Source organism: Nyctereutes procyonoides, unplaced genomic scaffold (assembly GCF_905146905.1).
Source record: "Nyctereutes procyonoides isolate TBG_1078 unplaced genomic scaffold, NYPRO_anot_genome, whole genome shotgun sequence".
Lineage (NCBI taxonomy): Eukaryota > Metazoa > Chordata > Mammalia > Carnivora > Canidae > Nyctereutes > Nyctereutes procyonoides.
The window spans coordinates 13064603-13090565 of NW_026575117.1; the positions used below are offsets into that span (position 1 = coordinate 13064603).

At 43.1% G+C, this 25963-nt stretch overlaps 1 protein-coding gene across 1 annotated transcript in view; it reads left to right on the forward strand.

Annotated features, from left to right (window-relative positions):
* The window catches only part of USH2A (usherin), a 686930-nt gene extending 664542 nt beyond the window's left edge, over positions 1–22388 (forward strand). The window contains exons 64-71 of the mRNA XM_055333895.1: positions 1711–1917; positions 4998–5236; positions 6051–6259; positions 11292–11468; positions 13041–13124; positions 17469–17713; positions 20052–20273; positions 22222–22388. Of these exons, the coding sequence (XP_055189870.1) occupies positions 1711–1917; positions 4998–5236; positions 6051–6259; positions 11292–11468; positions 13041–13124; positions 17469–17713; positions 20052–20273; positions 22222–22311 (1473 nt within the window). The 3' untranslated portion in view covers positions 22312–22388. The remainder of the gene's footprint in view (positions 1–1710; positions 1918–4997; positions 5237–6050; positions 6260–11291; positions 11469–13040; positions 13125–17468; positions 17714–20051; positions 20274–22221) is intronic.
* The last annotated feature ends 3575 nt before the right edge of the window (positions 22389–25963 follow it).

Consider the following 25963-nt stretch of genomic DNA (forward strand, 5'->3'; position numbering starts at 1 on the left):
GAGGAGACTAGAAGAGCAGCCGCAGTGGCAGTATGGTTTCCATGAAGTGGTTCTCCCATTGCTGAGACAGTGCGCTCTCCCTACTTCCCTGTGCCTATGAAAATAACCCCCCACACACACAATGGAGACAACTGGGACCCATGTATCCATCCTCACAGGCTGACTTTACCTACTCCAGAACTGCAGATATTTGTCTATGGATGAGCCATTTCATTTTCATGATCCTTGGTATCTTCCTGCTGCGTCTGGATGACATACCGAATCAAAAGCATGGTTTATATGAAAGAGCAATAATAGAGTTTATTGAAGAGCAGAATTCTCATCTCAGCTCTTGTAACTTCCATCACCAAGAGAGTGACATTTCCGGAGCCTCAATTTTCTCACGGGTAGAGGGGGCTGAGCACACATTCTGCAGCCACCCTACGAAGTTGTGTTGTCAGGACCAAGATAAGACCTGTTAAAGTGTTTTGTAAATTGTAGGGTTTATACAAATGTGCGTGATTATTATGCACCTGGTGAGACAAAGTGTCAGAGCTCTAAAGAGGGCAGGTTCTGCTCTGTAAGGACGTTAGTTGTCTCTTAAAAATGGGGCTTCTGGCAATCCTATCAGCAAGGGGCTGGAGATTTGCATTTGACAGCGATCTGAGAACAGTTCAACATCAGAAATTTTACTTTTTCAAAGGAAACCACTAAAAAAAAGGGGGGGGGACATGGAAACACTGATGGAAGTTGGGCCTAACTACTAAAAGTCTCTCCGATATTTATTCTCTGGAAGATATTATTGATGCAAAAGTAAAAGAAGCAAAAACAAAGCTAAGCTTTCACTGCAGAGTATTTCACTATGGTCTGTTTCTAAGCATCTCATATTTTAAATGTTCTGCATGCTTTTTAAACCCGGAACGGGTGTACTATAGAATTAAACAAGTTTTACAGACTTTAAAAGCTCAGGACAAATATATATATATAATTTTATACATATAGTAGAAGACAGTGAATGAGAAAGAAAATTTCCTGAAGTTGGATTTGCACAACATGAAAGCTTACTAAGGAATACTCTTACTCCTAAACACACAGACGGTCTTCTTGTATTGCCATTTAGATCTATCATTCTGATTGATCACTGTGTAGTTGGCTGTTATTGGGCCTAATTTAACCCTATACACTCACACATCCATCTGCTCTGTCTATTGTACCTGACATTCTACAAATTACTTACTCATGCAAATGACGACCTAAGGCAACCTTTTAGGATATTCGTGTTTAATTATACAAATGGTTCTTGATAAATAAGATTATATATCCTTCCATATGTTTATCCCCTCCTTGATGAAAGGAAAATTTAATTTTCATGCAGATTTGGTGGGGACGGTGTTTAAGAATTGCTGAGTTTTATGTAGTCTGCAGATCCATTCAGGTTGCAGAAGCTGACAAAATCACTCTACACCCCACACAGAGACAACGAGTTTTTCATTAGGCTTGAACCAGCCTGCTGCATTCTGAAATGAGGGCTCCTCATCAGCCCCCATGTGACCAGGGTTCACATGGTCAAAGGCAAAAAAAAGAGGAAGGACCTGCTCTCCTCTGTGATTACAAAGTTGCAAGATCCAAGTTTATCTCATTCTGTTGTGTTTGGTTGCTTTTGGTTGCCAACGTTTCTTTCAGCCTGAAGTTATCTTGCTTTTAAGTAGTCTTATTGATTTCTCTTTGAAGGTTTGGGCGGTGAATTCAGCAGGAAAAGCCCCCAGTACTTGGGCATGGTGTAGAACTGGGCCCGCCCCCCCAGAAGGTCTCAGAGCACCCAAGTTCCATGCAGTCTCTTCCACCCATGCAGTGGTCAACATCAGCACCCCTGAGAAGCCCAATGGAATAATCAATATTTACAGGTTGTTCTCCAACACCAGCAGGGTGGAGACAGTGGTGAGTAGCAGAGTACTCTGTGCAAAAATCCAGGACTGGTTTATTCTTTAAAAATAACCTACAGTGCCCTGGCCTTTTCTTCTATTAGTCCATAATGAACTTAGTACAAAGTTCCATCTGAGAGAAATTGTGTCAGGAAACATACAGAAAACATGTAAATATTCAGGGAAAGAAGTCTAGAGGTATCAAAGACTCCACAAACATATGGAACCTAAGACTTTAGCAACAATTAATTTAATTCGAAAAAGCACATCAAGTAATGGCATATAGTAAAGGACTGACATGAGACCATTGTCAGTGGTGTAAATGTTAATATGAGAAAGAAAAAAATGGAGCAAAGACTATCCTCAGAATCCCTGTTTTGGCATGAGCAAATCTCTAATGACACATTGAAAACTCAGTCTTTCTTTTGGTGACTTCAAGAAAGTTCCAGCACCTTGAGAGAGCGCAGAAGGGCTTGGCCAGCACAACTCTTGCTCTGCTATTTGTGTGTTGGCACATTTGGGGCACACGAGAGAAACACAATGGACAGTTTAGAGAAATCATCTTTCACGCTGGGTTTTAGTGAAGCCACCTGCTGAAGTGACCCTAATAACTACACCAGTTCCTACATTATTTATACATAGAGCCTGAGAGCCAGTGGGGTGAAGCCTCTTCTCTGTGGTACAGTATGTACCATTCTCACATTCTCGGGAGTAAGTGTAGGTTACAACACTTTATTCACAAAAAAACCTTATGGAGAAGTAAGATCCTACTATGACATTATAAATTATTTAGACCAATTTAGGGAACAGTTTGGGTAAGTGTGGAGAAATCCTTTGAGGCCAGAGTTCCAGGTATCCAAACAATTTCAAAAGACAATTTGCAAGGAAAGAGGTCTCATATTGAATGTTAAAGGGATATTAGCATATTTCTACAGGGCTTTGTATTCAATAAATATAGATGATGTAAATACAATCAACCCTTGATTATCCACGGTTATAAGATGATAATATTAATAAACTAAAATAATTTATATTTGGAGTGCATTGTATGCATTTTTTAAAATAGCAGATAACTCTTAATTATATGTTGCTTATGTGAGTATAAAAATTTATTTTCCAGTTTCTGAACTTTTTAGTTACAGAGTTCTTAATAAAATCCCAATGAGATTTTTAAAAATACTCTAAATAAGCCAAAAAGTTTATAATACAACAAAGATGGTTGAGAAAAAGACTATGTTTCATATGCACCAACACCCTCAGGGGAAAAGTTGGACTTTCCAGCTCTTAAATATTAAACATAAATTATTTGAAAAATAACATATACAAATATATAGGATATATATTTCAAGCTCTTAAATACTTACTCTAACATGGATTTGAGGGGTTTTTTTGGCCCAAGAGACACATGCAGGTAACAATGGACCTTCATGAATATTGAGAAATATAATTCAAATATAGATTTTGTTTTTTGAAAAGGCATTATCCTGAGGGTCATAGAATTTAATCACTATTTTGTGTGTTTCTGTTGGTGGAAATGTAAACTGGTGCAGCCACTCTAGAAAACAGTATGGAGGTTCCTCAAAAAGTTAAAAATAGAGCTACCCTAGGATCCAGCAATTGCATTACTAGGTATTTACCCAAAGGATACAAAAAAAACTAATTTGAAGGGACACATGCAGCCCAATATTTATAACAGCATTATCTATAATAGCTAAATTATGGAAAGAGGAACATCTGAATGGCTCAGCGGTTAAGTATCTGCCTTTAGCTCAGAGCATGATCCCTGGGGTCCTGGGATTGAGTCCCACATCGGGCTTCCTGCAGGGAGCCTGCTTCTCCCTCTGCCTATGTCTCTCCCTCTCTCTGTGTGTCTCTTGTGAATAAATAAATAAGATTAAAAAAAATTATAGAAAGAGCTCAAGAGTCCATCTACTGATTAATGGATAAAGAAGATGTAATATGTGTGTGTGTGTGTGTGTGTGTGTATACACACACACAAATATATACAATGGAATTGATTCAGCCATAAAAAAGAATGAAATTTTGCCATTGGCAATGACATGGATGGACCTAGAGAGTACTATGCCAAGTGGAATAAGTCAGTTAGAGAAAGACAAATACCATATGATTTCACTCATATGTGGAATTTAAGAAACATATAAGGGAAAGAAGGAGAGGCAAACCAAGAAACAGACTCTTAATTATAAATTTTATTTGTTTATTTGAGAGAGAGAGAAAACGAGCCTGAGCAGGGGGAGCGGCAGAGGGAGAGAGACAAGCAGACTCCCTGCCGAGAGGGAGTTTGATGTGGGGCTTGATCCCAGGACCCCGGGATCATGACCTGAGCCGAAGGCAGACACTTAACCAACTGAGCCACCTGGGTGCCTCCAGACTCTTAGTGATAGAGAACAAACTCCTAGAGAGGAAGTGGATGGGAGGATGGGTTAAATAGGTGATGGGGATCAAGGGGTGCACTTCCTATGATGAGCACCAGGCATTGTATGGAGGTGGTGAATCACTAAATTGTACACCTGAAACTAATATGACACTGTCTGTTAACTAACTGGAATTTAAATAAAAATTGTAAAGTGTATATATTTTGCTGGGTGACTGCCTTGATCAAGTTTTGGCTCAAGTCATGATATCAGGATCGTGAGGTCAAGCCCTGCCTAAGGCTCTGTGCGCAGTGTGGAGTCCACTTGGGATTCTGTCTCCCTCTCGCTCTCCCTCTGCCCTTCTTTCTTATGCACTCTCTCTGTCTCTCTCAAATCTTAAAAAAAATATATACATATTGCCTGTTTTATGCCATATTCTAGTATCTATGGTGATAAACAATATTGTGCCTTATGATTTCTTTCCTGTTACCTCAGACACCTAACTATAATGTCATTACATCTTTTTGCACAATTAAGTTATGCCTCACCAAGCAGATTGCCAATTCCTTGAGGGTAAATGCTATACTAAATGCTCTGGTGCCTCTCCCAGGGGGATGGAGCATGGCATTCCCTTTATAAGAGGTGGGATACATGATGAACATTTAAGAGTTGTCTGTGAGCTGGGACCCTGCCTCACGTAGTGTTTTCTGTCTTCCTACAGCTATCTGAAGGCACGGCTACCCAGCAGACTCTTCACGGCCTACAGCCCTTCACCACGTACTCCATTGGGGTGGAAGCCTGCACTTGCTTCAATTGTTGCAGCAAAGGGCCAACGGCAGAGCTGAGAACTCATCCAGCTCCACCCTCGGGACTGTCCTCTCCCCAAATCCAGATGCTGTCCTCAAGGACAGCTTCCTTCCAGTGGAGCCCACCCCTGTTGCCCAATGGTGTCATTCAAAGGTAGTGGGCCAGACAAAAGGATGAACAAGCCAAAATAAGACATGCGCACAGACTTGTAGCTACCCAGCACTACCTAAGGAAGACTTGTTTCTTAAACAAATACCTATGGCAAAATAGACAAGTAAATTGATTTGAGCTGTAATGTTCCCTACAAAGTGCTTAAATCATAAAATCAACTAAATAGAAAGGTGAACAACCAAATTGCCCTTAAATAGGAAAGATGGTGCAGTGTGTTTGCATTCATTGAAAGAATAGACTCCTCCTCGTGGTTCCCTGGAATTATTCATTCTATAGGCCTCAGCTGGAACATAGGAAGCATCTGTGGTTAAATCAGAATTTCCTTGATCTAATTTAAAATGTTGTAACAAACCACTGTTTGGAAAAACAAAGAAGGTATTTCACTCAAAATAATCTGGACAAAAAGATATTGTTTTGTTTTGTTCTTTGTTGGTTGATTGGTTTTTATTCACTTGTTTTAACAAAAAAAAAAAAGATATTCTTTATTTTCAACAGAGGAGAAAAAGTTTATCACTCTTCTCTGAAAAGAGAGAAATCTCTTCTCTCTACTAATAAGAATCGCTAGTTGCTGGTCAGACAGCAACATACGTACACATGTGACTTCTCTCCCCACTTCTCTGGTTACATCTCCTGCTCACTTTGAATGACGTTAAATAAAGTGTTTCTGAGAGCAGTTTCACACAAATGGAAGTCATAAAGAGCTTGTGGTTCCATGAACACCAAATGTCTCCTCACAGAATATACTCCATTTTAAAAGAAGGTTAAACTAATCTTACTGCCTGCTTTCTCCTTCTAGCTATGAGCTTCAACTCTACATGGCTTGCCCTCCCGATTTAGCAGCTCCATGTGCTCCCAGCCAAGCAGAGACAAAGTACTCGGGGCTGGGGCAGACAGCCGGCCTAGAGGGCCTCCAGCCCTACACCACCTACAAACTGAGAGTGCTGGCCCACAACGAGGTGGGCAGCACGGCCTCTGAATGGATCAGCTTCACCACCCAAAGAGAATGTGAGTAGAAGTGGTGGCCACCATCAGCCAGAGAGGTAGGCGGGCAACCAGGGGCCCCTCGTTATGAAAAGCAGGGAAATGGACTTTTTGAAGGGATCGAGCAAGTATTCAGCTGCACTGAGTGCTACTGAGACATCAAGGAAGATGACTATTGGGAAAAAAATGCCTACTGGGTTTAATAATATGGAGGTTAAGAGGAATTGAGGAAGATTTTTCATGTAGCAATGGGGGTGAAAACCAATTTAGTGGAAATTAAACAATCCATGGGTAGGATGAACATAGACAAACATTTGAGACTTGAGATGATTTCTTTTTTCTTCTTTCTTTCTTTCTTCTTCTTCTTTCATTCATTCATTCATTCATTCATTCACCACTCCCTTTCTTTTCAAATTACATGGCATGGCATAATCCAGAAAGCATTGAGATACAGCACTGTCAAGAAAAGCAGAAGAACAATTAACTAATTAATTGGGGCCTCCTCTGATCTCTATAAAATAACTTCTTTGCAGAATTTATAAGGTAGATATGTCTATTGTCTAAAAATGACAAATACAAAAACAGGGTGCCTGGCTGGCTCGGTCAGAAGAACATTGGCTCCTGATCTCCGGGTCATGAGTTCAAGCCCTATGTTGGGTGTAGAGATGACTTAAATAAATAAACTTTTAAAAATAACAAATATAAAAAGTATTAAGAATAAAATTAGTACTTACAGTCATAACCAGCTACATCATTTGCAGGGCCCAGTGGAAAATAAAGCTACAGGGCCCCTTATTTATAAATCATTAAGAATTTCAAGACAGTAGAACATCAAACTAAGTTCATGACTCTTTTATGTGAGGGGCCCTGTGCAGCTAGGTCTGCAATTCACACACCCGTAAAGCCAGTCCTGCTTATAATCCCACCACCCAGAGGCAATCACATTAGTATTTTGCCATAATTTATTCCTTTAATCCTTTTCTCATGCAGTTTCTATTATGTGGCTGAGATCATACTCTAATGAAAATTTCATAGTCTGCTTTTTATACTTGGTGTGTGATTTTATTTGCATTTCCCAGGACATTAAAAAGGCTTTAGCCACCACGTTGAATGGCTATACGATTTTCATCCAATGAATTGGTTGGGCATTTTAGTTGTTCTAATACTTTTCTTTATAAATATGGTGAGAAATTTCTTTGGGAACCGGTCTTTGAATGTCTGATTATCTTCAAATTAAATTTCGACAATGGAATTTACTACATCAAGTATTTTAATATTTTAAGGCTTTGAATACTTAATTGCAAGTTGGCTTCCCAGCCACATTATATCAAATCATAATCTCATCTTCAGTATTTGGCATTGGCATTTTTTAAAGTAAGAGTTATACATTCATGAACGTCCAGTGCCTCAAACAAAGATCTTCATGTGACTGAGCAACATGGAAGGATGTTAGCAACAGGTCAGTCTTAGAGAGGACTTGCTTGTTCCTCGCACTGTTCAAGGACTTTACAAATAATTCTCATCACAAGCCGATAAAGTAAGGGCGATTGTCCAAATGTACAGAAGAGAAAAATGAAGTGGGACTGGGGACCAGACACTACAATTCCAAGATACTGTTCACATAGACCAGAATCCAAATGGAGGCTCTAGGAAATGGACCATGAAGCCTCCCCAAACCAAAGCCAGAGCTGAAGTCACCTCCCAGTTTCCACCCCTAGGAAGTGGAACTACTACTGTAAATTCATGACCACCCACCCAGCTCAGCAGAACCCTCAGTACCACCATGTTACACTGGAATAAAGATTTCAGACCTTCCCCACCCTCCTCAGACTTCCCAGAGCCTCTCACCCTCCCCCAAACACACCCATCCTCCCCTCACTCGCCCTTCCCTACATTCTCTGCAGAACTCCTTGCCTCTGAATTCACCAGGGTCAGAGAAGTCGCCAGTCAGTAGTTTGCCCCCTTCCCACCCCAGACCTCTGTGCCCACCTGCAATGGGTTTTATTTCCTCCTGCAACGAGGAAGGGTAGTTCTTGTACCTGAAACAATCCCACCTCTTGTGCCTTGAATAGCAAGCACCCTCTTGGCTGCTGACCATCGTCCTCTCTGCAGCCTTCAGTGGACCCGGGTTAGAGTCCAGGTTGTTTCTCTCTAACCTGTCCCCTCTGTTCACTGCCACATTCCTCCCTTCACAGCAGAACTTATCTGAAGAATCCTCTTCATGTGCTTGGCCCATTGTCTTTCTCCCCATTTACCCTTTAACTTCCACGGGCCTGATTTCCACCCCATCCTGCATGAAAATCTCTTCCTAAGTTTGCCCTTGGCCACCAGAGGGACGATCCAGGGGGCATTTTTTCACCCTTCTTGGCTTCTCGGAAACATTCAAGGCAGTGGAACCCTCAGTCTTTTTTTAAAAAGCAGTTCCCCTAAAGGGAAGGAAAAAATAAGATGAAAACAAAGAGACAGGCAAACCATGAGACCCTTAACTCTAGGAAACAAACTGAGGGTTGCTGGGGGTTGGGGGATGGGGTAACTGGGTGATGGGCATTCGGGAGACATGTGATGGGATGAGCATTGGGGTTACATGTAACTGGCGAATCACTAAATTCTACCCCTAAAACTAAATTGAATTTAAATAAAAAAACTAAAAAGCAGTCCCCCTGGTTTTCCTAAGTGTCCCCTGGTCTCCCTTCTGCCTCTGGATACTCAGTTTGAGTCAATCTGTTGTTGATCTTACACCAACCCGGCTCTTCCTGTTCAGCCCCAACCTTTCCCACCCCCCGACCCCCTTTCCCTCCTCTCACTTTCCCTCTTCAGGAGTTAGTTCATCTATGCCAAGGCTTCAGCTCCAAAGGCTGACTCCCAGGTGCTCACCTGCTACCCGAGTCCTCCACTCTGGAACCCAGACCCCACACCCACACCCCACTTCCTCACCTCTGCCCAGATGCGACAGCCCCAGACACAGCTGGCATCTTTCCTCCTCACCTGCTCCACCTGCAGTCCTCACTTTCTCCATTTTGCCTCCAGCCTGGGCAGCGTGTCTAGACACCCAACATGTGTTGTTTAACGAGTGAGTGAACGCACCCAAAACTTTTCACATTTAGTGCTGGCATTCTTTGTCACTCACGCCATGATCCAAGCAAAGTGTGCAGATTCTCAATGTCTACCGTCTAATTGTAACCGGGAAGCAGGGTTGCAAGGGCATCTGGCCCCGGGGGTCCCAAAGAGATCAGGATCAGCCACTCACCCTGCAAACAAAACCCAGAGGCAGAGAGCTGAGTGGTGGTGACACAAGAAAATAATTCATTTCAGTGAGGCCAGTATCAGGAAGATAGCAGACTACCTTCTGGAAGCCTGTCTCCAAAATGCTGAAAACAATTCTAGGTTTCTATAAGGAAAATGTGGGACTGAGGTTATAACAAACAACATGGGCTTTACGGTTGGCAGGTATGGGTTCAGGTCCTTGGTCTCCTAACCAGCAACAGTTATTAAGCAAGTTATTTGGCTTCTCTGAACCTGAAGAATTAGGGACGAATTCTTGCAGGATTGTTTTGAAGACTAAATGAGATTAAACACATCAAGTGCAAAGGGCATAGTCACTGTTCCCATTTTCTCAGTCTCCAAATCCATTTTTCTCAGTAATTTTGATTGTTTAACCACTCTTTCCTCTAGAAGATCTCCATGTCCTACAAGACAAATAAAGCTCCAATCTTTCTACTTCCATACTATTTACAAGCCTCCCCTTTATTTGCACTGTTATGATGCAGGGGAGGCCTGGAAATCTGAATTAAGTAATGGGGAAGTCACAAACAAATACAACAGTATATTCCATTGTGATATTAGGCAAAATTTGAGTTGGAAAAACAGATATTTAAAGAGGATCTTATAGCTCTTGTTTTAGTATTTGCGGAAATATTTTCTTATGGCTTTTTAAAAATGTCTTATTTTGAAAGATAAGAATCAAGGTTGTCCTGTGCTTAAATTCTGGGATCACCAAAATATAATTATTCCTTATTTGGCTATATTTCCCAACATCAGCAACAGATGGGTTTAATTTCTAAAGAAAAAAGGATATCCAATTTATTTCTACCACTCCCTTTTTTCTTTTCTTAAAAGCCAATTTAGTATATAGATGGATCTTAATGCTGCTACAAATGTATTGATTATTTTGGAGAAAACAAGATCTCATGAAATAAATCTCTTCTGACTTGACAAGATGATATGGTAACCCTTCATTTGTTTCTGCAAAAATTATTCATTTAAGAGATGAGACTCAGTTAAGGACTGTTTTTCTTTTGTTTTAGTAGGAAGCTGAAAAATGGAAAGAGAACATGCCTGTAAAATGCACACCAAGTCGCTTCTGTATCTGATATAATACTTAGGAGACCTGAACTTGATTATATACTAATGTACTATGCTATTGATTGATTAGTCAGGGCAATGAATTATTATAGTCGAATTGCTATTTGCAAGGCTTTTTAACTATCTTAGAAAACAAACTAACGGTTCAAGAAAAAGCTTTAAAAATAAATGGGTGCCAAAAGGACATAATTCACCATCTAAGCAGTTTAGTTTGGCAAAAAAAAAAAAATATTAACTTCATCTAGTCCTTGGGGCTTTGTAGCAATAAATATTGATTCGATATGAGAAATAGCAATCCACTGTAGTTAATAGTGTTAAGGATACTTTACCCATTAAAAGAGGGAAAATGCAACAAAATATGAGCTCCAGGGTTATGTTGGTAAGCACAACCATTGTATGCTAATAGTTTTATTTCATAAAACACTGCTCTCCGTTGATTTTTTTTTTGGGGGGGGGTGGCGCGGGAAGCAGGTGCAACGCTGCTGAGAAAGCATTTCACACGTTCCCATTGGTTTTCTTTCCACTCCCCCATGCCAGTTTTTTTTTTTTTTCTTCAAAATACTAAGGAAAATAGGAGGGGCTCCAGCAATGCTAGTTTAGGGGTGGAGGGGCATGTTTAAAAAAATAAAAGACATACATACACATTCATACTCCGAGGTAACCATTTTTAAAACATACAACTTCCTCCCAACAGTGCCCCAATACCGAGCCCCATTCTTGGTGGACAGCAATTTGTCTCTGGTGCGTGTAGACTGGAGTGGCTCTTTCCTTCTGAACGGCCCGCTGAAGGAGTTTGTGGTGATGGATGGAGGCCAGCGTGTGTACAGTGGCTTCGACACCACCCTCTACATACCCAGGACGGCAGACAAAAGTTAGTTTCTGACCCCCATTTCATAGTCGGGAACTCTGGGTCCCCGTCTGATATTCCATCTGAAAGGCGGCCAGCAGGTGTTCGCCATTAAAATGTCTTGGTGTAAGTGGCTACTTCTTGTGGAAAAGTTGCAGCTCTCAGTAAATAAGATTTCCCTTCCCATTTGCAGCTTGATGAGTTGCCATTAGGACACAGATGGAGGGAGAATGCTGCTCTCTGTGCCTTGAGGGTCCCCATGAAGCAACAAGAGTGCAGGGCACCATAAGAGAAATAGCACTCACGAAGTGTCAAGGAGTATCCTGAAATCATGCACTTTCAGGGAATTCAGATATTTTCTTGATGCATCCATGGCCTCCAAATGGAGACTGAACAGTCAATGAGCATCTCCAACTCTACAGGGTCCTGAGTGAGGGTTTTCCTTAATGGACCTCAGTATCCATTCCTCAAACAACAGTCCTTTGCCTTCGAAAACCGAACTCTTTCTCCCAGTTTTATTACATGTTCTTCTGTTTGTCTGTTTTTTTAAACTGAAATGAGAAAAAGCTTTACAAGGTACTAAGTTGTTTTTTTTTTTAAGAATTTATTTATTTTTGCGTGAGATAGCACGAGCAGAAGGAGGAGTGGGCAGAGGGAGAGAGCGTATCTCAAGCCGACTTCATGCTGAGTGTGGAGCCCTACGTGGGGCTTCATCTCAGGACCCCGAGATCGTGACATGAGGCAAAACCAAGAATCTGGTGCTTAACCAACTGAGCAACCGGGTGCCCCCGTATTAAGTATTTTCTAATGACTAGTGTGGCCACGGGACCCATAGGTGTGAAGGCATGTTAAGCACTCTGGACTTAGAAAGTGAAGTCATTAGTGGACTTCTTTTTTTTTTTTTTTAATTTCCTTGAAAAGAATATTTATTTTGGTTAAAAGTGCAGATCAGCAGTGAGTGCCAGCATTGCACTTACAGTATTTGAAGTTTATCAACGGCATTCTTATAATTCGGCTACACATTTCCAGGGTCACAGTTCTCAGTCACCTCAGCAGCCAATGTGCTGAGCAGATGGCCCCGTGGTTGGGAGATCTGGGTTCTATTCATGGGCAGGCCTCTGACCGTCTGTGTGGCCGAACAAGAGTTCTTCCTGCAGGTTCCCAGCTATTGAAAGAAGTAGTTAGACCATTTGATTTCCAAGACCCTGTTTGAGCTCTCCTGCTTAGAAAGAAACTTTGGGTCACATAGTGTAAAGTGCACCTGTACCTTTTTGAAGGAGCGGGTTTAGACCATGACAGAACAAGATACACTGTGTATTATCCTTTTCTAATACGCTTTTTTTTTTCTTTTTTGGCCTATAAGCCCTCAGCTTCTTTAGTTCTTTTACTTATAGATATATACAATTGTTATACTAATGATAGCTATTTTTCTTCATAATTTTAATGTTAGAGATAAGTTTGCATATTAGATAAAAACCTCACAATTTGTGCTGGAAAACCGTTTTCAGGCTTTTCCACGCTGTGACACATTGCTCTTCTAGAAGTCTACTCGGTCTTTGTAGGTGTCGAGTGACTGAGTCATGTACTTTCTTCCAGCCTTCTTTTTCCAGATCATCTGCACCACAGATGAAGGAAGCGTTAAGACACCCGTGGTCCAATATGATACCTCTACAGGATTTGGTAAACATTTAGCTCATATTATATGTAGTATAGAATCTATTTATTTTTCTAAAGAAGCAAGCGTGTTTGCTTATACATCTCTGCACTCATGTACTATAGACTGTATGGGAGGAACTGTGTTAAATATAAGATTTTTTTAGACATTCCCATGCCTCATTACATTTAGGCAAGGAATTAGGACATGTGGTACCAAATCACTGGATCATAGACACAGAGAGATAAGGCTAAACTCTCTCCTACCCACAATTCTGTCAGTAAAAAGCTAAACAACTTTGTTTACCAAAAAAGTAATTTATAGAAGAAGTCAGAGAAAAGAGATCAGAGGAAGAGAGAAAATGCTCTAATGCCAATTTATGTGGATCATAGAGATAATATTACAGATCCAGAGCCTAAAATGGTGAATTGGGGAGATGTCTCTCTTGTATTCTCTGTAAAAGATTATGACTGATTGTTATTACCAAGTAATTCAGCTGAAAAGATGAAATTGTAATTTTTATGGAGCATCTTTTAAATTGAGTTCTACGTACAATCTTTGGATCCAACATGTGTAATACTCTACAATTTTAAAGGGCAAGTTAGAGAAACACCAGATCTTTTCCATTAGAACAGAATTGGGACTGACACCCTATTTTAGATGCCAGGAACCAATGTTCTATCAAATTAGTATGCATGTATCGTTAGGGGTTCCTTTTTAAATGCAAATGTCCAAAAATTCTGAGACACAGGTAAACATATATATATTGTTATCAAGGATAATTTCAATCACTAAAATATATATATATAGGTATTATTCTAGGATTCCAGACTTTACGTGTCTGGATGCCATGTACAATTTTTTTTTTTTTTTTTTTTTACAATACTCAACACAATTCCCTCCACAGAGTCTATCTCATTTCGTTTCATAGCAGCTGTGGGACAGAGTAGACTTTACCTGGTGTTCTTTTAGCAACTCCAGTGTTTCCACGAGTGGGCCAACAGAGGTCTGAGGGACATCAGAACTTACCCAAAAATGCTCATTGCTAAGATGAGAATTTGAATGTGGTTTCTCTGCTGACTCCTGGCCCCGTACTTTTTCATGAGCAGTGGTTCTCAAATTTAAGCGTGCCTAAGAATCATCTCAGTGTGCTTGTTTGTTGTATGGTCCCTGGAGGACATCAAGAATCAGTAGGGCACAGCAATCTGCTCTTTCAACAAGCCCTGCCCATAACATTGTGTGTCAACTCTAATCAGATTTTAAAAATTGGAAAGTAAATAAGAATAAACAAACCCTGCCCAGTGATTCTGACTCAGGGAACCAGGATCACAAGTTGAGTAAAACCGCATCACCTAGACTGAGCCATCTCCAGATCCGGCCAGTCCAGTCTCTGGGGTCAGGGGGATGTACATCTTCCCTGAGGCAGGCAATTCACTGGGAGGGATCTCCTTGGACACCACTTGGGTTTTTCTTTGAAGTAGAGGCTCAGCTACTAGAGTTTCCTATCCTGACTCTGAAACTCCCATTTAATGAGTGGAGTCCCTCCCTTAAAATCAAAGGGACTTTGAAAAGAAAAACAAGAAGGGATGAAGACGCACCACCCTGATTTTAAGATCTCCATCCATAATAGAGGGGAAGTCTGTGTTTGATTCCTGAATAGAGTGAGGTTTCCATTGAGGAGAGAAGGAACACTGAGGACAGTGAGAAGTTATGAAAGATTCCAAGATGGATTGTCCTACTAATATCCATAGTCAGTTTTAATTTTATGATGTAACTTTTCAAATGTTCCTGTTCCCTTGCCTGAGGCAGCCTTGGAGCACATAAGTCTGGCGATCCTCATTTCCCTCCTCCTGTTCTGAGGGCTGTTTTCTTTCTGCGGCTTCCCTCAGGCAGCCTGCCCTACGTTCCCTTGTGTCCTCCCAAGCAAGGGGCCCACTGGGTCCATCAGATCTGTTTCTGGGGTAATAGCCCTATGCCACGCAGAGGAAATCCAGCTCTTCCAGCAAATAACCAAGGATGTTGGGTGTTTTCATTCAAACAACACGCATCGATTCCTAATTAGGGGAATTCCCACCTGCTGGAACTCGGCAGAGCTTTGACTCCCACTCTCTACTGTAGACTTGGGGAAGCAGGGGCCCAGAGAGGCAGGCCCACCTACTTCTTCCACCACAGAGCTGTCAGAAGTGAGGTTAGGGCTACCAAAGTTGTGCCGCTCCTCTTAGGGAGCTTGAAATATAGTCTCAGTCACTTCTCTTCCTTTCACCCCAACTCTGAAGCCGTCCCCTTCCTTTCCACTGCAAACGTGGGTGTGAAGTGTCCAGCAGGCCCACCTCGTGCTTGAGGTGCTGCAGACGGGGACTTTGCACAAGGAGTGAATAGGTTGTTGCCACTGGGTCTGTTTGCCCACCTTCCCCTGGGCCACGAAGAGCAGCTCGGGCTCACAGTGCACACCAGCCTGCATGACTGTTGCATGGATCCACTGGCTTCTGAGCCTACCCTGTGATCCCAGTCAGTCAAGGGTTCGCCACTTGGGGTACATGGAATGGAGTATACCCAGAGGAAGTGTTAAAAGCAAAGAACTTTGTGTTATTTGTTACGAGTAAGGAGACAGGAGGGGCACCTGGGTGGCTCAGCAGTAGAGCATCTGCCTTTGGCTCAGGTCGTGATCCTGGAGTCCCAGGATCAAGTCCCGCATGGGGCTCCCTGAAGGGAACCTGCTTCTCCCTCTGCCTGTGTCTCTGCCTCTCTCTGTGTCTCTCATGAATAAATAAAAATCAAGAGTAAGAAGACAGGGAGAAAGCTCTGTCTCCCCCTGGGATGAGCACAGGAAGCTTTTGTTGAGTCTTCTAGGGGGGCAGGGGCGGGGAGGGGCCTTACAGAGGCCCTTAGGTTCAGTCCCACACACCTAGCGCATCAACATGCTAGGGCAAACGTCGTACTTTTAAAAAACTGCACCTGCAGGAAGAGACCTGAGTATGATGAGGAGCTAAAGACAACTTGAGGACAACGCAGGGGGTTGTCTGTGCTGGTCCCCGTCCAGTCCTGCCCCAGCTGGCTCCCGTAAGGGGCTGTCGGGTGAGGCGCAGCTAGCCAGGGGCTCCCAGGTGGAACACCTGCTTGGCTGTTCCCTGGGCTGGAACTGTTCGTTCTGCAAAACAAAACACATTTCTCCACTACTTCTGTCCCTTCCTGGCCTCCCTTCTGCGGATACTGTGCAGCCCTCTTACTTGAGTAACCTCCCGTGACATCCTAGCCAGCAGCCCCAGCAAGCGGCCGGGCTGGATGGTCTCTGAGGCCCTGCCCCGGCTCCTCCTTGCTCCATTTCCCAGCTTGATGCTGCTGGGCAGTGAGGCCTGTGAGCCTCCCTCCTGTCTGCCCGGCTCCTTCCACAGACCTGAGAGCTGGGCTGCACCCCCCTCCCTGGGCCCGGGGCCCGACACTGGGTTAAGTACATGCTCGTTCAATGGGAGGTCCTGTTCTCGGCCTCGTGTGCAGAGAAGCACATCGACTGAACTCTCCACACTTGAACAGAAAGCAAGAGTAAGTGGTCCTATTGCCAAAGGATTGCTTTCGAGAGGAATCTCTCTGAGGGTGCTGGAGGGATGACTTGCAGAGCTTTTGCTAAGTGGCAGGGAGGCCCAGGCACAAGACCTATAAGGACAACGTGTTGGCAAACAGGCTGCTTACATCACAGTAGAAAATAGGATCCGGTGTTTCTTGTCTTTCTTTTTTTAAGATTTCATTTATTCATGAGAGACACACAGAGAGAGGCAGAGATGCAGGCAGAGGGAGAAGCAGGCTCCATGCAGGGAGCCCCATGCGGGACTCAATCCCAGGACCTGGGATCACACTCTGAGCCAAAGGCAGCCGCTGAGCCCCCCAAGGTGCCCCTCGATCTGGTGTTTCTAACCATGTTTGCACAAAACCTCCTGGGAACAGGGCTGCTGCATGAAGCCAGGGGACCCTGGATCCTCAGCGTTGCCCGTGTATCTAGTAGGTTCCCTGCAAGCAGCAACAGTCTAGGCTGGCACCTTCCTAGGAGCCCACTGCCCCAGGAAGGATGTGCTCTCGGAGCACACAACTGGAGCAGGCGTTCCTCAAGGTTACTTTGGTCACCCCCTTGAAAAGTCCCGTCATCCCCTCCCCACGCCTTTCCACTGTCAGGAGCGTCAGGGGGGCCTCCGGAGGGCTGTAAGCTCCTCCCTGGATGCACCGCACCGTCGTGCGGGCCCGAACACAGGTCCAAACAAGCACCCACGAGACAAACTGCTTTGAACCCCCTTCCAGTTTACCATCAGACAAGCAGGGCAAGGGATCCCAAAGTCCCCTTCTGCAATAACACTTCCCTTTTCTGTCCCTGGGTTTCGCAGGCCTGGTTCTGACAACTCCTGGAGAAAAGAGAGGCTCGGGGAGCAAAAGCACCGAGTTCTACAACGAGTTATGGTTCATCGTGTTAATGGCAGTGCTAGGCCTGATCTTGTTGGCCATTTTTCTGTCTCTGCTACTCCAAAGGAAAATCCACAAAGAACCGTATATCAGAGAGAGGCCTCCCTTGGTGCCTATTCAGAAGAGAATGTCTCCGCTGAATGTCTGTCCGCCGGGGGAAACCCATGTGGTATGTCTCTGAAGGGCGGCCCCGGTTCCCGGCCCCTGGGCTGGAGTACTTGCTTTTAGTTAGAGGGAAGTAGGTCCACAGTCACGGTAACAAGGGACTAGGTAACAGTTATGTTTGATAAGATACGGGGACCACTGGAGCTTGAGAAATAATTTCTCTGGTTTATAAGCCACTCAGTCTACGGGATTCTGTTAGAGCAGCTCAAATGGACAAAGACACCGGGGAAGTTTTTAAAAATGCCACTGCCTGGGCCTTACCCCAGAAACTCAGATTTCATTGCTTTTGGGTGAGCCTGGGGGATTGGTCTTTTTTTTTTTTTTTTTTTTTTTTAGCGTTCAAAATCTCTTTAATAACAAGGCAGGATCTGGGGTTAGTTTTTGTAGCCTTGGCTGGCCCTGCGGCCTCTGGCACGCTCCAACTTCCGGCCCTTGGATCTCACGTAGGGTTTGGTGTGGCTGTGTGGGGTTCCTGGGGCCTTGCCAAAGTGTCTGTACCCCTCTCGGCCCTTGCGTGGACTTGCAAGCCTTCTTCTGGTTTGTTTTGTTTTGATTTTAATTTTGAAAGTAAACCATTCTCAAAATCGGAATATTGTTAGTGAAGGGTAGCCGAACAAAAGAGTAGAATTTGCATTAGTAGAGTAAAATAAAAAGCCATTGCTGGTGTCCATGGGCTCCAGAATCAGTGGGTAAGATTCTGAATAGGATCAAGCTGGATTCACCTGCTCAATATCTTAGATTTTCTTTTCACGTGGGTAGATCAATGAGAGCTATCCCTGCAAAACACACACACACACACACACACACACACACACACACACGACAAGCTCTGCTTTCAGTGTTGCTTTGACCCCTTCCCAGGCACTCCTGTCCTCTGAACAGGTAAGATACCCTCTGACACCAGACACGTACCGGCAAGAGGATTTTTAGGCTCCACTCTGAATAGAGGAGAATGGGCAGAGGTGTCAGGGAATGAGAGAGGCTTTCGTAATTTAACATTTTCAAGGTCACCCAGCATATAGTGTGGCTGAATCTAAGCCTAGGCTTTACTTGTGATTTCCTTACTTGTCTGGAGATCCTCTCGTTCTCTGCCACGGTAAACAAGCAATGCCAATAGAACTCACTTTAAATACTAAGCCGTTACATTCCACTCACTGTGGGATTTTAGTTGCAGAAATATAGGATGTGCGTATCTACACACACATAGACCCCGAGATGCATCTCAGAATGATTGTAAGATTATGCGATCATTAGAGAAACAAAGAATTTGTGTTATGGTCATTTCCTTTGTTCCAAACACTGACTGGTGCCTCCCCATCTGTTCTCAGTTTGACTCTGTGGCCGATATATCTGATGTGTCAAGCAACGTTACCCTAAAAAGTTACACCATGCACTTTGAGGTACCTCTGTGTGCTGCATGAATGCATGAGCGTTTGCATGATGTGTTGACTGCACAAGGAAAAGCAGGAACATTTCATTGATTGGTCCAGCTAAATCAAATCTCAGATGTTTACAGCAGCCAGATCTTTTCATGGCACATTCTCGGTTCTTTTATTTATTTTATTTTTTATTTATTTTTTTTAAAAATCTTTTAAAGATTTAATTATTTATTCATGATAGACATAGAGAGGGAGAGAGAGAGAGGCAGAGACACGCGCAGAGGGAGAAGCAGTTTCCATGCCGGGAGCCCCATGTGAGACTTGATCCTGGGACTCCAGGATCATGCCCTGGGCCGTAGGCAAATGCCCAACCACTGAGTCAGCCAGGTATCCCGGCACTTTCTGGGTTCTAATCACATGGTGCCTTTGTCTTTCTGATGTTAATACAAGACCTGATTTATGTTGAAGGCTGAATCTTATAATGAATAGAATAATATGAATGAGAAGAGAAGGTGGGAAGAGTCCACTTCCCTGTGCAAATCCAGGAATTTAAAAATCTAATACAGCCGTGCTCATTTGGCAACCTTGAGAGACCACTATTAACTTGCTCTGGGAAAGCAGAGATCTCAAGACACAAGCTCTGTGGTGACTCATGAAGGGATTACTTTGTTAACCCAACCATCTATCTCCTTCCCCCAACCACTTTGCAATGCAGCAAGCTCTTGTCTGCCGGGCATAAGAGCCAAAGCACTAGCGCATGAACTCCCCAGGTGCTAAGAACACTGGGTGTCCAATATGACTATTACTTTATCATCTCACTCTTACCACAATATTCTAGAGAAGCTAAGTTCTGTAGGAGGATGTGGAGTGTTCCCTTCATTGACAATGTGTGACACACAGTCTTCTGTCTTATTTCAAACCCATTTTCTTTACATTGATCACCAACAGCAACTTTCTTTTCAGGGATTAGCTGATACCAAAATCCCCCACTCTGGGACGCCCGTGAGTATTAGGAGCAACCGGAGCATATCTGTACTTCGGATCCCAAGTCAGAGCCAAATAAGCCAAACCTATTCCGAAGGCTCTCTCCACCGCAGTGTCAGCCAACTCATGGACATTCAAGACAAGAAAGTCTTGATTGATGACTCGCTGTGGGAAACCATCATGGGCCATGATAGTGGACTGGTGAGTTGATTTCCTTATCCAGAGCCTTAAAAAAAAAAAAAAAAAGATTCATTTATTTGAGAGAGTGGAGGGAGGAGAAGAGGGAGAGAGAGAATCTCCAGCAGATTCCCCACTGAGCCCAGAGCCCAAAGTGGGGCTCAATCTATGACCCTGAGAACATGACCTGAGCCAAAATCAAGTCTGAGGCTTAACTAGCTGAGCCACCCTAGAGCCCCTCCTTCTCCAGAGCCTTTGATCAACCTTCCAGAATACTGATGAAAAGATGACGTGGAGCTTTCTGTACTTCTTTGATGCTGCCTCACAGCACCTCCAGCACTCTGACCATTTGCCCACGTATTTTGTAATGACCTACTTTACTAGTATTACTACAAATTGTTTGATCAACTGGGGGTAGAAGCTTTGTCTCATTCTTTGAGCGTACGACAGATGCTCAGAAAACGAATTTATGAGTAAGTGAAGAGACACACAGGCAGAAGGTGACTGGGAACACTGGAATTGGCCTAAAAGAAAAAAAGAAAACTAAAAAAAAAAAAAACAAAAACAAAAAACAAACAAAAACAACACCTTTTCCCTTCTGGTTGGTGGTTAGAGGAGAAATAATAGTTCTTTTAATAGGCTCCATGGTTCTGTTCCAAAAATCTTAGAAAATTCTGATAAAGATATTGCTGTTTATGAACTTCACCTTTCATAATTTCAGTCCAGTCATACAGATAACCGACTTTTTGAAAGTTAACCTCATTATGTAATATTTATTTAAGTCCTTAGAGGCTGAAATGGACAAAATCCTAGCATTTCTACCAACCATCAAACTTCTGCATTATGCCGACTACCTAGAGACGTCTACCGGAGAACCACTCCTCTGAGGCAGCGAGCTCGTAGAGGTAGCCAACTAAGAACCTAGCCCTCGCGCTCACTCCTCGGAGGCTTGGGACTCTTCCACTCATCTCAGTTCTCACTTCTCCTTCTCTAAAAAGTCAAGGACTTCCATGAAGACTCCTAACTAATGGGAAGTAATAAAGCAGCTTTCCTGGCTTCAGGTCCCAATTACAATGAAAAATATTCATTTTGAAACTGTGGGCCTGCTTGATACTGTGATGGCTGTGGAATTCCACGATTCCATTCCAGATCCGAAGTTTCTAAATGGCAGGAATAATTATATCAGGTTGAAACATAAGGGGTTGTTAATTGATCGTCTTTGACACGCACAATGGCAAGTTGATAGGAGACAACGTTACACATCGAGGGCTTAGATGCATGTGTGTCCTTACCGGAGGATACACAGAAATTTTTCGATGGAATTGGGATCTTGAAACCATCATTTGATTACAGAGCCCCCAGTCTTCACTGTTAAACTCTACGGCCAACTTTGCTTGCTTTTGAGAGCAAATAGCCAACGTGCAGGGCAATTAAGTGAAGGCTTTTGACGTTGCCAATGCTTGGAAAACCATCTGCTCATTATAACGTTATACGTGATATTACTAGCCCTATTCAATAAACACAAGACGCAGTAAGAGAGTGGGAAGCAGCGGAGCACAGCAGCATGCATTCCATGTCTCCTGCTTGCGCTTTGAACTAACTCTTAAGTATCTGCGCTCAGATACTTAAGATAAAACACACAAATATAAAATAAAATATAAAAAACATAATCTCCCCGCTTTACAGATGAGAAAACTGAGGCTTATAAAGGTTAAGGTACGGCACGCAGTAACACTCCAGTGACATTTTGGATCAGCCCACGGTTCATGTGTGCATGTGACGGGATCCTATCCACAAGGCAAACTTAAGACAAGGGCAGTGTCAGGCCACGGCTTAGTACTGAGCGTCAGGTATTAGCCTCAACGAAGTACTTTCTGAGCACTTTTTAGATTGAATTGACAGAACTGTCAATCAGTGGCAAACACTACTGACAGTGAACGTCCTAACCAATGACGATCGGCTTCTCTTTCAGTATGTGGATGAAGAGGACCTGATGAATGCCATCAAGGGTTTCAGCTCTGTGACTAAGGAGCACACCACGTTCACCGACACCCACCTGTGAAAGAAGGAACCTTGCAAGACATGCAGCTGAAGTGCCTGCTGCGTACTCCCTCCCTCTCGGGTTGTCACTGACTGACACACGGCATATGCTGAAAAGCCATTGCTTTTTTTTTTTTTTTTTCTGTAATCCTTAAAAAAAAAAAAAAAAAAAAAAAAAACAAGGATTGTTTTTGAAATTGTTCTTCCTTTTCAGAGGCCTGTGCTTTTCTGGTGGTCTGAAATAAGGGGTGCTCACAGTATGAAAATACTTGTTTTGTGGAAGCTCCATAAGCATATAATTTTCACTTGGCTCAAACAGTGACTCCATTGGTTAAATGAATAATTAGGGACACTTGGAAATTGGCCCACAGTTGTTACAAGTAAGGGTAGTTACTAGTTTAAAAACAGCAGTTTTGTTTTTTTTTTTTTTTTTTTTTCTGAGAGGATGTCACTACTGCTCCTTTGGCCCCTTATTCCCATTCAGTGACACGATCCTGCAAGAATAATTCTAACGGTCATAGCTACAAAATAAAATCCTAGTTTCAGGCCAAGATGAATCTGTTAGGGGGAAAAAAAAACTGGGTGAGACACACTGGACAAAAATTTCAATTTAATGACAATGTTTAGGGATAAATATTTACCGACCTTAATTGAAAAAAAAAAAGTTTCCACCAAACTTTTGACAGACCTTGTTCTTGCATTTATGAATCTTCTGAAAAGGGCTAAAGAGCTATTTCCCACGTATTTTACACGGTGTTGAAGCTCCAGTACTTTCCATAAAACTCTGTCAATTGGCTGAATACCCAGTAATACCGACCAGCATCTTCAATTAGCGTCTTCCACTGGGAAACCATTGTTCTATTTGCATTATTTCATTAGCCTTTGTGGAATTTAAAAAGGAAACTTCTTGTGTTCCTTCCAGTTTTGAAGCCCTGTAAGTGACCATTTCCATGTAAACACAAGATGCTCATAAGCACACCCACGTGTGTCCTATGTGTCTAGGACTCTGTGCTGTATCCCTTCATTTTCGAGAACTCACTGTGGTAGCCCCAGGGTCACTACGCGCAGATGAAATCCCATAGTCCCAATTTCCATTTCTGTCACCTGCTCTATTTGGATTAGTCGTTGGTGAAAGTCCCACAGCAAGGGAGATTTTTTTTCCCCAAGTCATCAACATAAAACCAAAGGTATTTGTTCTTCATGGAAAACAATATAACAACAACAACAACAACCACCTGTCTTCCTTATTCTTAAAGGTCTACTGAATGACTCCAGAAAGCTGTTTTGTATCTATAGGTCTCCTACATTGTTCGGAAGGATTTTGTGAGTTAATCCAAAGGGACGTAGATTCCCCCAAAGCTGAACTGGCAAAAATTTGTAAAAAAAAAAAAAAAAAAAAGGAATAACCTTATTCTGGTTCTTCTGGTTCAACACAAGTCAGATTGTGGGCTTCGGGGTTACGGGGACTCTAACCAAATCTGTGGAAGAACAGCTCCTCAGCTCCTCAGATCGATGGACTCCCGACAAAACTTGCCAACTCTTAGTGTCAAAAGCACAGACCAGTATTAAACAGAAGTTCTGCTCCCTTGTTGGAACTACAATAGGCAAACAAATCTGAAATAACTGCGCACGCTGGGCAGTGGATGTACAAATTTTAAGACTTTTTTTTTTTTCCTCGCCAAAAGTTTTATACTTTCTGAGATGGAAACACAGGATTGGCTAATTTTTACTGGTTTTAATTCCATTTGTTGATCCTGGGTCTAGTGGTCATTGAAAGCTGGCGCAAGTGAGCCTTCACCAAGGCTGAGTTTCTGATTCACACGAGCTGCCTGAGGTATAGAGGGAAAACGTGGTCTTTTCCAGTCATAAAGGTGCATCTTTATCCTTGGTGTACTCTTCTGCAAATACGAGTTGCTAGTCACAGGTGGATTTAGGAGATTGAGGTCTTCCTCATTTTGAAAAATTAGATACCTTTATCACGGCTTGTAAACTTAACACAAATAGAGAACTGGGAGGATCTGATATTAAATCATTCTCCACTTAATCGATTTAGACCTTTAGTTATGAGCTCGTTCAGCTGCATCATTTACATTTCGATCCCATAACTGGACAAAAAAGCCTGGATGGCTCCCACCGAGGACACTGCCCCCTGCAACACTCTTAACCTTACTTTTATGTATTTCAGAGAAGCCCAGGATTTTGTTATTTTAAGTGGTATTGTGTGCCAAGCCTCATTTAAGCGTAGACTCGTCCCTAGAGATTGAGTCAATTGCCTGCCACACGGCTGGGCATCGGTGTGCTCCAGTGTCGAGAGCCAGGGATGGAAAACAACGTAGAAGAACTCGTGGGCTGGAGCCATAGGCTGTGCCCAGGGACTGTCCTCCTGGCACCACTTCTCCTGTACGGAGCAAACGGCGAGCAGTTCTCTACGAATCGCTTCCAACTGGTTCTAAGTCTCCTGACACAGGTCTTACCACTTGCAGGAGCCACATTCTCGGCTTCGGAACTACTATTCCTGATGTTAGCTGTCTGGTAAGAGTGCGCAGCGATGTGTCTGTAAGCTCTGTCAAAAACTGTCCTTAGACATGATCTGTTGTCATTTCCACTAAATGGAAAACCTCAATTTGAATTTGTCAGTGTACCTCATGCTGATCTAAAAATCATGTTGGCATCGACATAATTCAACTTGAACAACCTGTAAATAAAACATAGGCCGGATGGAATAATTCAGTGATAAGAACTTAATTATGTCACCTATGAGTAGTTTATTTCCAATGCACAGATATGTAAATTCATCTCAGGACAGTTTGCTTCATTTTTCAATGTAAACAAAGTTTGGGGGATCCCTGGGTGGCTCAGCGGTTTAGCATCTGCCTTTGGCCCAGGGCCTGATCCTGGAGACCCGGGATCGAGTCCCACGTCGGGCTCCCTGCCTGGAGCCTGCTTCTCCCTCTGCCTGTGTCTCTGCCTGTCTGTGTCTCTCACGAATAAATAAAATCTTAAAACAAATAAACCAAGTTTGATTTCTGAAACACTAACAGCTCATGATGATGAAGGGGAGCCCATTGAAGAACACAGGATGTTCGCGGTACTCTCTCAACTATCGGATGTACGTTAGTCAACTGTGGTGCTTTTTTTCAGAGGGGGAGTCCCACCCACCAGATTCGGATTCAGCAGGTCTGGAGGGAGGCCTGGGCGTGTCGTGTGCACACACAACCTGAGGTGATTGCGAGGTTATCCGTCTAGATGAGAAGGCCAGGAACTAGGACACAGTTGAAACGGGCCGACATGGCTTCAAAAGTTGGCTTGGTAGCTGACGAAGCCTTGTGGCTACCTTACTTCTCAGTGATCTCATCTCGGAAATGAGGGTAACAGTACCCCCCCAACTGGCAGGACAGTACTTCTGAGGACTTAAGAAGTACAGAATTAGTTGAAAAACTCATCACGAGAATTAGAATTCTGTTCTCGTTCGTCATCAAACACGAAGTATATGGACTCAGCTCAAGTTTTTTCTTTCGGTCACAAAAACCCGAATGAGGTAGGTGTTAGGAAAATGCGTAGGCCTAGCAGGGATAATTGCTCAAGGTTACAAAGTGCCAGAGTAGCCTCAAACCCCTGCCACAGCATCCAGGTTCAGACTCTTGTGAGAGAAAAAAGATCGGACTCGTGGTATC